General features: G+C 43.6%; 1 protein-coding gene across 1 annotated transcript in view; it reads left to right on the plus strand.

The window, feature by feature from the left end:
- The first annotated feature begins 4,715 nt into the window (after positions 1 to 4,715).
- LOC122810428 (zinc finger protein 638-like) overlaps positions 4,716 to 12,075 on the plus strand; it is a 996,881-nt gene continuing 989,521 nt past the window's right edge. Inside the window, exon 1 of the mRNA XM_044082041.1 lies at positions 4,716 to 4,843. Within this exon, the coding sequence (XP_043937976.1) occupies positions 4,787 to 4,843 (57 nt within the window). The 5' untranslated portion in view covers positions 4,716 to 4,786. The remainder of the gene's footprint in view (positions 4,844 to 12,075) is intronic.

A 12,075-nucleotide genomic window follows, 5' to 3' on the forward strand; every position in this document is an offset into this window, starting at 1 on the left:
TTCCATATGCCAGACTGCATATGAGGAAACTACAGTGGTACCTAAAGAGTGTATGGTCTCAACACTGTCAAAGTTTGGAAACAGTTGTACCACTAATTCCTTGCCTTCAACAGGAGTTTCAATGGTGGGCTCAAGCTTGTCACCTCAACAAGGGACAGCCTTTTACTCAACCCACAGCCAGGCAAACGCTGACAGCAGATGCATTGGATTACGCCTGGGGAGCACACATGGCAGGAAAACGTATTCAGGGCGTGTGGCCCACAGAGCAAAGGCATCTTCACATCAGTCAAAAAGAGATGCTAGCTGTACAAAATGCCCTTATAGCTTTCAAGGACCTGCTGCATCCAGGGCAACTATTACTAAAGACAGACAACACCACAGTTATGTGGTACATAAACAAGCAAGGGGGGGCACACTCCTACCCCTTCTGCAGACAAGCCATGACCTTGTGGAACACAGCTCTAGACTACCAAGTTCATCTGCAAGCACAATTCCTGCCAGGAGAGAAAAACACACTGGCAGACAACTTAAGCAGATACATCATGGATCCCCACGAATGGGAATTGAATCCACAAATATTCAGAATGATAACACAAAAATGGTGGAGCCCGGACATAGATCTGTTTGCATCCCCAATAAACTGCCAGCTACAAAAATTCTGCACAAGGAGTTACCATCCACAAGCATGGAAAGTGGATGCCCTCTCATTCAGCTAGGAGAACCTACAAGTATACGCTTTCCCACCTTTACCTCTCCTTCCAAAGGTACTCCTAAAAGCCAGGCAAGAAGAGCCAAAGATGATCCTGATTGCATCAGACTGGCCACGCCAGCACTGGTGCCCAATCTTAAAGAACTTAGCACAAGAACCACCCTGGATTTTTCCTCAAATCCCACATTTGCTGACACAGCACTACAATCAGATACTTCACAGCCAGCTAAAGATCTTAAACCTAGCTGCATGGAAAATTCCTTAGTCAAGCAAGCAGTGCCTCTCTCCAAAGCTGTTATGGATGTCATTCTTGAGGCCAAAAGGCCTAGTACCAGGAAAGCCTGTTCGGATAAATGGAAGAGATTCTGATCCTGGAACCGTGCGCACAGCCTTGACCCTCTTGTCCCAAACATTCCTTAGATACTTCAGTATTACCTGAGACGCTGGACAAGGGCCTCTCTTTTTCATCCATCAAGATCCACACCTGTGCCATTTCTGCTCATTACAACACGGATCCACCAATTTTCTCTAATCCTTTGCTCAAACAGTACCTCAGAGGGGCTAAAAACATAAGACCGCCCCGTAGAGCACATACCCCAACTTGGGACCTCAACTTTGTTTTGGAAAAATTAACTTTACCTCCTTTTGAGCCCGCTAACACAGCAGAATTAAAATATATATCTTGGAAAACTGCTCTGCTACTGGCAATAACATCAGCACGAAGAGTTTCAGAATTACAGGCACTAACGGCAGTGGAACCTTTCCTCATTTTCCACCATGACAGGGTGTCTTTACGAACTAATCCTACGTTTATGCCAAAGGTGGTATCAAGTGTGGCTCTAAACCCAACTATTCACTTGCTAACTTTTTATCCAAAACCACAGAATAAAGGGGAGAGACTACTGCATTCTTTGGACATTCAGACAGTTACGCTTCTACTTGGACAAAACCAAAGCTTTCAGAAAATCTGAACAATTATTGGTAGCATATGCTGCAGGAGCACAGGGAAAAGCCATTTCAAAACAGACTATTTCAAAATGGATAGGACATTGTATACGTTTCTGCTATACACACCATGGGAAACCTCTACCTAGCAGCATTAGATCTCACTCCAGGGCAACAGCCACTTCAACTGCCTACCTCAGAGGAGTACCTACCAAGGATATTTTGGAAGCAGCAGCATGGAGTTCTCTGCATACCTTCACCAATCATTACCATTTGCCTTTATACTCCAAATCCAGACCTGGCTTCGCCACTGCTGTGCTGCAGGGCCTTATAGCCACCCCTAATGCCTTATAGAACCAGCCACCCTACCTCAGCTTTGGGATTCCACCCAAGTGTAATGACTGCAGCAGTGTAACACGATGAACATAGTACAGTTTTGTACCTACCATAAATGTAGATGTTCGAGTGTAAACACTGCTGTAGTCCAGGTTACCCTCCCTCCTTCCCCTCTTACTTGCTGGTACGTACCTAGGTCTTCTACCCTTTACTACCTGTGGGGAGTATTTGCTGGTAACTGAAAATTGTTGTTTGCTTTTCTTTTGTATACTTTACTAGCAATTTGAATTGCCTACCTATTTGGGGGCACCTGACATCTGGGGCAAGAAAAACTGAAGAAAATGGCGTCGGCTACATCTTATATACCCCTGTCGCACCGACGTCTGGGTGGAGGCGACAGCAACTGACGCCGGACCAAGACTTTGGAACTCAGGCCGACTGGGGAACCGCCTGACGGGAGGGTAACCCAAGTGTAATGACTGCAGCAGTGTTTACACTCTAACATCTACATTTATGGTAGGTACAAAACTGTACTTTGTGTACACTTGGCATAAATGTAGATGTTCGAGTGTATTCCGTGTTGCAGTCCTGGTTATCCTCCCTTCAACCCCCTGCTTATTTCTTTGGCTACACCTCTCTTTTATTATGCTTAAAAGCTTTTAGGTGTATTTGCTTTTTTATTGGAGGTATTTCCTTGTTTGTGTATATGTGTGTGTATATATATATATATATATATATATATATATATATATATATATGTACATATATATATGTACATATATATATATATGTGTATATATATATATATGTATATATATATATATATGTGTGTGTATGTGTGTGTATATATATATATATATATATATATGTATATATATATATATATATATATATGTATATGTATATATATATATATGTATATGTATATATATATATGTATATGTATATATATATATATATATATGTATATATATATGTATATATATATATATATATGTATATATATATATGTATATATATATATATATATATATATATGTATATACATATATAAATTTTATTGCTTCCCATTAAGGGGACACCTGACATCTGGGGCAAGAAAAACTGATGTAATGACGTCTGCTGCATGTTTTATACCCCTAACGACCTGACGTCATGGAAGAAGAGACGGCAACTGGCGCAGGACCCAAGACTTTGTAAATCAGGCCGACTGAGGGCTACTGCAAGCAGATAACCCAAATGTGATGACTACAACAGTGAATACACTCGAACATCTACGTTTATGGTAAGTGTACACAACTGTACTTTCACTGTATAGACGAGGTAGCCTTTGAGATGCGAGTCTCTCTCTCAAACAAGTTTTTAGCATCGCAAGTAAGGTTCTGGTCCATGGAGCACTTAACCCACGTATAATTTTTCCTGTGAATATGTAACATTTTCATCAGAGCTATATCAGAGAATGCCTTGTAAGTTAGGCACAAGTCACCTCTCAATAAACTGTATGATAAATAGTGTAAAGGGTTATGGGCTTTAGTTGATCCACATAAGACCTGGATCTTATGCTTGTATTTTTAAGTGAGAAGCCTCTGGGGCCGCTCCAGTTAGTGTAAGTGCCTGGTTAGGTACATGCAGAAGGGAGCACTGTACTTGATTATGGGCCTGACTGCCGAGTACAATGACACTGACTTCAGCCTTGATGCCATTTCTTTCTTATAATTTGAGACGCATGGAAGGATGTCCTCACTACCATAGCTACCTTGTGGTCAAAGTTTAGGTTACTGTGTTCCTAGATCCTTCACTCGGGATCTACTTTTAGGGGTGTGCTGTCAATAGTATAATTTGCAGGGATGTCTGATTTACCAAAGTGTGTGATTACCATGGTTTTTGGCACCAGTCGTTTATCAGCTTTAGGCCTGTTTGTAGGATATCAACATCATTTTGGGGATTTTATGATTGCTCCCAGCTTAGAGGCGAACGTGGTGAGCCAGAGGCCCCAACTTTGGTCTTCACTTCAGGAAAGTGTATACCAAACAGGATGGGTCCCAACATTGAGCTCTGTGGGACACTGCTAGTAACAGGTTTTTTATTGGAAGTGGGTCTGCCTATCTAGACGTGTCCTGTCAATGAGCTAGTTTGCTATCCAACTGACTTTGTAGGGGTTTATGCATAGTGCAGTAAGTTTGTTTATGATCCCTGAGAGGGGAATTGTGACAAAAGCTTTGGCCAGCTCTGGATATCTGGTGTGTACTGTTTTGCCTTCGTCCATTGCCATAATGACTTTCTTGACCTCCATCAGATTGAGTAGGCAAGACCTCCCTTTATCGAAGCTAAGTTGGGTCTGTTCCAGTGTTTGGAGACTTCCTCTTTCATTATCGAGCAGGTCCATGGTAATGGAGATTGGTTTGACAAACTCTGGGACTAGCACCATCTTTTGCAGAAACAGATTATGCTTGTCAGCCAAGTGGTTCAGTTTGTGACGCTATAGTTTGCCCAGAACCTAGTAGTTGCTTCAGTTTTTGTTTGATGTCAGTCACACTGCCCATCTGAAGGTTTAAGGAAGGTGGGTCTCTTGTCTGTATGCAACGTATAAAAGTGGAAGAAATTGTCTGATATCCATGCATTCATTTGTTCCCTAAACTTTTTCAAGCCATACTTTTGGGTAAAACAAAACTCATTTATTTTACGCTTATTTTGATCACTGATATTTTAATTTTGTTGCAGGATCAAGATGCAACATGTTGTCTTCTGGTTACTGAATTGCCTGCTGAAGGATATGCAGAGGAAGATCTCTATCGAATGGCAGCACCTTTTGGAAGTGTCCATGACCTTATAATCCTGGCTACAGAGCGCAAGGTAGGGTTCTAGGTGTTATATTTTTTTGTTTTATTTATCTCAATTTTGATCAATGTAAAGAAGCAGTTGTGTTTTGTTGTGTTTTCTGTTGCTTTTTTGTAGATGTAGCACACTATCTTTAGCTGGTTGGTATTTTGTTGTGAAGCAGTAGCTGTGAACAAGCAGTGCACAGGCTTTAATTGCAGGTTCTCAATGATTGCTGAATCTTAGATCTTTAAGAGATGTTTACCACAAAGTAAATATTTGCATGTCCCTCTGTTTCAAGCTGTGTACTTGTTGTGTGCACTTCTTTGACGACTTATGTGAACATGATCATTCACTGGAGTCATTTTACACATTTAAAAAACCTTCAGGAAATTCTGCTAGTGTTTGTTACTGTTAAAACCAGCAGTCTCATGATGTCATAGCAAATTTTGCCTCGTAAGTTAGATGTTGAGGACTTTTGATTTTTTGCATTTGTGTACTTTAGTATGAGGCATTCCTTTTTCCTGCTGTCAGTTTCGTATGCAGGGTATGTTGAAACAGCATACTGCTTTCTGTTAATTTTTTCTGTTTGTCTTTAATTTTTGGGGTCTTTTCCCTCCCCAAAACAATATTTTCTTTTTTAAAGCATCAGTTTGTGACCTCAAGGGGCTCACTTGTTTGGGAAGTGTTCATTACTCAGGGGCTGACATTTTTTTACAAAGTTTGTCTTGAGACTTTCAGACATAGTAAAATGGTTACTGAACATGTGCCCCCATGGCCACCAGTTCTTCTTTGGCTGTCTTGTCACCATCAAAGTATGGTTAAAGAACTGCTTCAGCATTGCATCAGGTTGAGTAGAAGAGTACACCATTGATATCTGCCGCAATTGTCAGAAATTTTAACTCGGTACATCAGAGTAACACCTCCAGGAGCATCTCACGTTAACTCCTACTGACGCCTCTATACGTCTATTGCTTGTTAGTATTTGCATCAGTAATTCCAAAATCATGCTATGTGCAAAGTTTTAAAATATTTCATTTTAAAGCTTCCACAATAGCAAACTCAGCTGCATTAATGTTTGATGTTCTTCGTGTTTCATGACATCAGGTAGTCTGTATAAAAATATGCAGCCAGTGCCATTACATCAGCTTTTCTTGCTGCGTGGGAGCCCGAAGTAGAAGTAGTTGGCAAGTGCCGGTCGGCAGCTACCTGAAATTTTCATTTTTCGAGTTTCAGACCTGAAGTCTTCAAAAGCCAAGTACCCCGTTAGGGATCCTTTTTTCTTGCTTTAACCGATGTCAGAAAAAGTTAGCAATTGTCTTACCCGTGGAAAGCAAATACCTCACAGAGATTTTCATTCTTACTGCGTCATCTGTTTAGGACCAGACCATGACGTTCCTCGCTGTAGGTTTTGTGCCTTGTTTAATGACCGAACTATTTGTCGTCTGGCTATCTCTGTCGCTAAATTGTTTTGCTCTTGTTCTCCGTATTCCGAAATGGCTTCGGTAAGCCATCCGACTACCGATCTTCCGAAAAAACATAAGGATAAAGACAGACCGCATATGTCCAAAACTGCCGACGACGCTTAATTCCACCTAAAACGCGGCTTTTCAGCGCTTCTGTGGATCCCTAGTGATATCTGCATTGCTTACTGTACTTATTTCCTTGTTTCACTTGAAAGAAAGTTACTGTTAGTCGTTTTTGCATTTAAGTTACCTGTAACACATTGCATTTAAGTTACCTGGCACTTGCTCACTAAAGCAATTATGTAAGTCAGCACTAAAAAATTAAAAGCACTACACCCTCACAAACTCCCCTTGAGTACCTTGTTCCCCATTGGCCCTTTTTTCAATTACAAAGGAATTCCCAATACTATTCTAGCATGTCCAAAGGTCAGTTGTCAATCTCCTCTCTGGTCCAGCTGGTGAATCTGGGAATCTTGAGGCAGTGTTACAACTGCCTCGTACACAGACAACCCTCTCCTCCTCCCAACAAATTCCAACACATGTGAGAGATGCAACCATATAGCCAAACTGGAGGCTAAGCTCTCTCAACTCTCTACTGGCGTAACCTGTCAGGAGGAGAAGGAAACCACACTCACTACAATTCCAGTCTCACATAGACCTACCACGACAGCAAACCAAACACATAAACACACAAAAACATACTCGGAAGCTCTAAATAAAAATCTGCCTAAGCAGCAGCGACCTCCAAAGCAGACACCCAAGCAACCGCTACCCCAAAACAAAACACGTGCAACGCACAGCTCACAAAGCCAGTGTGCCGAACAGTCACAGCCCTTAAGGCTAAACAACGCACCTGATACACTTGTAATAGGTGACACTATCGTCAGGCACACTAACGTCCCGCTCACCAGGCTGAACAAGGAGAAGGTCATGGTGAGCTGCCTGTCGGGCGGTAGGATCCACCACATAACACAAGCACTCAGGTCACTCCAAGGCAAGTACAAATATGACTCAGTCATTGTCCATGCTGGTGTGAATGACCGGAGATGCATCTCCCTGGACTACATGAAGAGAGACATAGAGGAGCTCTCTGAGCATGTAGCCCAAGCTGGTATGACCCTGACCTTGAGTAGCATCTTACCCTCACCAAGAATGATGCTGCAATATGAAGACAAGATGATCAATTTCAACAATTGGCTTAAGTATTGGTGTCGTTCAAAGGGGATCCAATGCCTGTCAGCCTGGAATGACATGCTCGACAAGCCACGATGCTTCGCTAGGGACGGCTTGCACCTATCACCTCTGGGCTTTCAGATATTGGCAAAGGCTCTTGCTACCCCCATAGTGCCTTTTTTAGGGAAGGCTCAAAAGACAAACCCACCTCCATAGGTATCACAAGGGATAAGAAACTGAGTAGTGCTACTCCACGCCAGAAGTCTAAACCTCAAGATGCACGCACTTGAAACTCTCCTTGGCATGGAGAACATCGATATCTGTGCAGAAACAGAAACCTGGTTCAAGGCCCCCGAGAGCACCCCAGCACTACCAGGTTATACCTCATACCATGCTTTTCGGCCCCAAAACTTGGACCGAACCACAAAAGGAGGGGGAGTATCAATATTCGTCAGATACCCACACCTCCAGGTTGGTGGCACAGCACGAAGCATCAGAGACTATCCATGTGCAACTAACAGTGGGTAAAACTGCCTTCCAGTTTATAGCCTGCTACAGACCACCCTCCCAAACCCAGGAACCCCACTCGGCCTTCCTGAGAATACTGGAAAATATGAAGGTCTCTCCAAACACCATTATATTGGGCGACTTCAACTACCCAAACCTAGACTGGGAGCATTACTCTAGCTCCAACACCCTAGCCCAAAGGTTCCTAGAATTTATAAACTCAAATGCTATGGAACAACTTGTTACCACTCCCACAAGAGGGGAAAACATACTGGACCTGATTACCAACATGGGGACTCTGTGCTCCAGACCAGAAGTGTATCCGTCACTGGTAAGATCAGACCATAAACTAATCTCACTGGATATTCACATACCGACCCCACCCCCTGCCCAGAAAACCACAGTGGAAAACTTCTGTAAAGCAGATTTCACACTCCTCAAAACTGAGGTGGAATCCTTCAAAGCCCCCGGTCCTGTGGAAAATACGGCCCAGACCGCAGAATCTTTTATAAACGCATTCTATGAACACCTTCAGGAATGCATGGATCATGCAATCCCAAATAAAACCAAGACCCAATTCTCCAAAGGCAGACGACCTGTTTGGTGGACCCCAGCCATAAACTATACAATAGGAGGAAGCTACTACATGATAGAGCAAAATCCCAAAAAGGAAGGCATCTCTGATCAGTATTAGCAAAAAACTACGGGCACTCATAAAATCGTCTAAGGCCAGCTTCGAGAGAAAAATTGCACAGGACACTAAGGATAATCACAAGGCTTTCTTTGTTAGGAACCTGGGTGGGAATTCCCAGATATGCTCAGAATTAGTCCAAAATGACAAAAAATACACCGAACCCACAGACATTGCCAACATCCTAGCTGACAGGTTCAGCGCAAACTTCTTCTCCCCCCCTCCCCCCCACCAAAAGGGAAAATATCTATCCCAGCAGAGTGCCCCCCCCCCCTGACATCTCAGATGCTCAGGTAAGAGCTGCCCTCTCCAAAGCAAAAAACACAGCATCAGTGGGACCAGACAGTGTCCCGGGCTGCGTCCTACATGAACCCCAAGAAGAGCTAAACCCAAACATAAAACTACTGTTCAATCTTAGCCTTACTACAGGTTATGTACCCAAAGAGTGGCGTACAGCAACAGTGGTCCCTCTCCACAAAGGTGGTGCCTCAACGGATCCTGGAAACTATCGCCCCATAAGCCTGACTAGCTTGGTCTGCAAAGCTATGGAAAGGATCATCATGGACCTCATAAATAAAGATATTGGGGACCTACAGACACTGGATCCCTACCCAGTTCGGCTTAAACCTGGTCGATTTCTTTGAAACAGTCACCAAGGCCATTGACGAGGGGAAGGTGGTCCACACAGCCTACCTGGACCTCGCAAAAGCCTTCGATACAGTACCCCACTCAGGCATTATAGATAAGCTCACCAGCTTAAATATAAACCCCTATATCACTAGATGGGTTGCCAACTGGCTCAAGGACAAAACCCACATGGTTAGAATTGCTGGAGCCATGTCAGACTCCAAACCAGTTACAAGTGGCATCCCACAAGGCTCAGTCTTGGGAACTCTCTTGTTCGGTATATATTTCTCGGAGGTACAGGCCAACACGGAAGGACTGTGGCTGACCAAGTTCGCAGATGACTGCAAACTAGGCACCATAATCGACTCTCCAGCCGACACAAGCATCCTCCGAAAGGGCCTCATAGAAACAGACAACTGGTGCCAGAGCCATGGCCTTAAGCTAAATGCCAAAAAGTGTATAGTCATCCCCTTTGGCAAAAACAAAGTGCCCACAAATTACCACATAGGTGGTAATCCATTAAGTATGGAAGAAGTAATTCGGGACCTTGGGACCCAAGTTGATAGCAGTCTCTCATTTGACAACCACGTGGCCAAAGTGGTTAGAAAAACATTTTATATAGCCCACCTAGTCATGAAGGGATTCACATCTAGATCAGGGGAGGTCATCGCGCCTCTTTACTCATCCCTCATCAGGCCCATAATTGAGTGCAATTCCCCTTTTGGGGATGTACCTTACCAGACACCTGCAGCAACTGGAAGGACCCCAAAAGTACCTCACCAAGAGGATCAAAGAGCTCCAACAGATGCCATATGCTGCCCGGTTAAAGAAACTCCAGCTCTACTCAGTGGCATACCGCCTGTTCAGAGGCGATCTGTGCCTGACGTATAAAGCCATGTCCAACCCGGAATTAATGGACATGCACCTCAGAAAATCCAAATCCCATCGAGCTACGCGCTCGAGAGACTTGAACCTTAGCACTGAAATAAATAGGACATGATTGAGGGACAGCTTCATAACCCAGAGGCTCCCTTCACTCTGGAATAAAATCCCAGTCCAGGTTAGGCAGAGTCCCTCATTGACTCTCTCCAAGAGGAATCTTGATGAGTGGATGGGGGATCGTAGGTTTACCCCGGCTATCACTTCTGTGCCACTGTTAGACAGAGGCACAGTATACTAACCTTGAAAAAGGGCATAGCAAAATTAATTTAAAATGGGTGGCGAAAGCCAAACACACTCTGGCTTGGCTTATAAATGCCCTAGGGCAGATAGCCTAGTATGAACCTATGGAGCCGCTGTACAGGCACCGGCATCTGAGGGTGTATTCCGACCTTCTGATGTTTGCATTAAACTTGGCTTCGTTTTTGACTAAAACTACAGAGTTTCTCCGGCCCAGAGTTTGCACTACACCTAGAAAACCAACTACCAAAGCGCATGCTCAAGCCCCCTTGCCACTTAAATGGTTAGAGTGGGTGAAGACCTTATAACTTTAATTAGGGGAAGCCAGCGTTCCCCCTCTAAAAGACGAAGAATTGATTTTCCTTCTGATTCTACAGACCACGAGTCCGTTGACTGATCCCTCTGATTACCAGGACATAACTTTATCTACCTATGAGGATTCAGATGCAAAGGATTCCATACCCTCTGCCTCCCTTCCAGTGGACTTTCCTTTTGGTGAAACCTTGCATACTTTGAGCATTTACACTGGGAATGCAAGGGCTACCCTCAGTCCAAAAAGAGACTCAGATAATTTTTATACTTGCCTCAGCACAAGCCTCTAGCTATAGCCCCTGTTCTGGACATTGTAGATGATGTCTTCATGGAATCCATTCTTTCTCTTGATACTTTACCACCAGCTCCTAGAAAGCCTGACAGGTTCTAAAGAGTTACCAGACTGTCACAAATTTCTCTTTAAGAATCCCACTGCGGATCCTGAGACTATTTCCCAGGGTCTTAAAGGTATTAAGGCTACTGCAGCCAAAAACCCTACCCCTTCGGACAGGGATTCTAGAGCTTTAGACAGATGGGATAAAAAGCTATCTGCAACTCTTGCCATCAGGGCTTTGAATTGTCAGTTTCACATGTTGAAGTACCAGCAGCATATTATGGAACTAATTAAACAAAAAAAATGTTGTTGCTTCCAGATTGTACAGAAAATAAAGATTTACAAGAGTTAATGCATTTTGCAAACCAAGTTAGTGAATATACTTTCCAATGTGGTTTAGATGCCTTAGAAGCATCTTGCAGGGCTGCTGTCACTGGGTCTGTACTGAGAAGGCATGCTTGGCTGAAGGAGCAAATCTTGCCAGACCGTGTCAAAGCAAAATTACTAGATGCTCCTTTAAACCAGGAAAGTTTGTTTGGCGCAAAAGCAGAAGTTGTTAAAAAGATGGAGGAAAAAGCTAAATCTGTGCAAACTGTTAAAGATTTCTTACAGGTGCAGCCACCTAGATTCAGTAGGCATTGGCCTTCTAAAAACCTGGTCCTTTCCAGTCCCTCCCAGGCATTCAGTCCAAACCCAGGGGCAACAGGGCCACCAAGACTACAGTCTCAGGGTATGCAGAGATCTAAACAATGGAGTGCTCCCCCCTTTAAAACAGGGAGTGGTAAGCCACCCACTTTTGGAAAAAGTTCACAGTGACTTGTCTGTCTTGCTTCCCAGCAAGGCCCATGTACTTGCACCCCTTGGAGGAAAACTCGTCTTGCATGCAAAAAAACTGGATGTCCATTACCCAGGACAGATGGGTCCTAAACGGTGTATCCCAGGGATATAGATTCCACTTCCACACACTGCAAACCCCACA

The sequence above is a fragment of the Protopterus annectens genome, chromosome 8.part1, assembly GCF_019279795.1.
Source record: "Protopterus annectens isolate FY-2018-M chromosome 8.part1, PAN1.0, whole genome shotgun sequence".
NCBI lineage: Eukaryota > Metazoa > Chordata > Ceratodontiformes > Protopteridae > Protopterus > Protopterus annectens.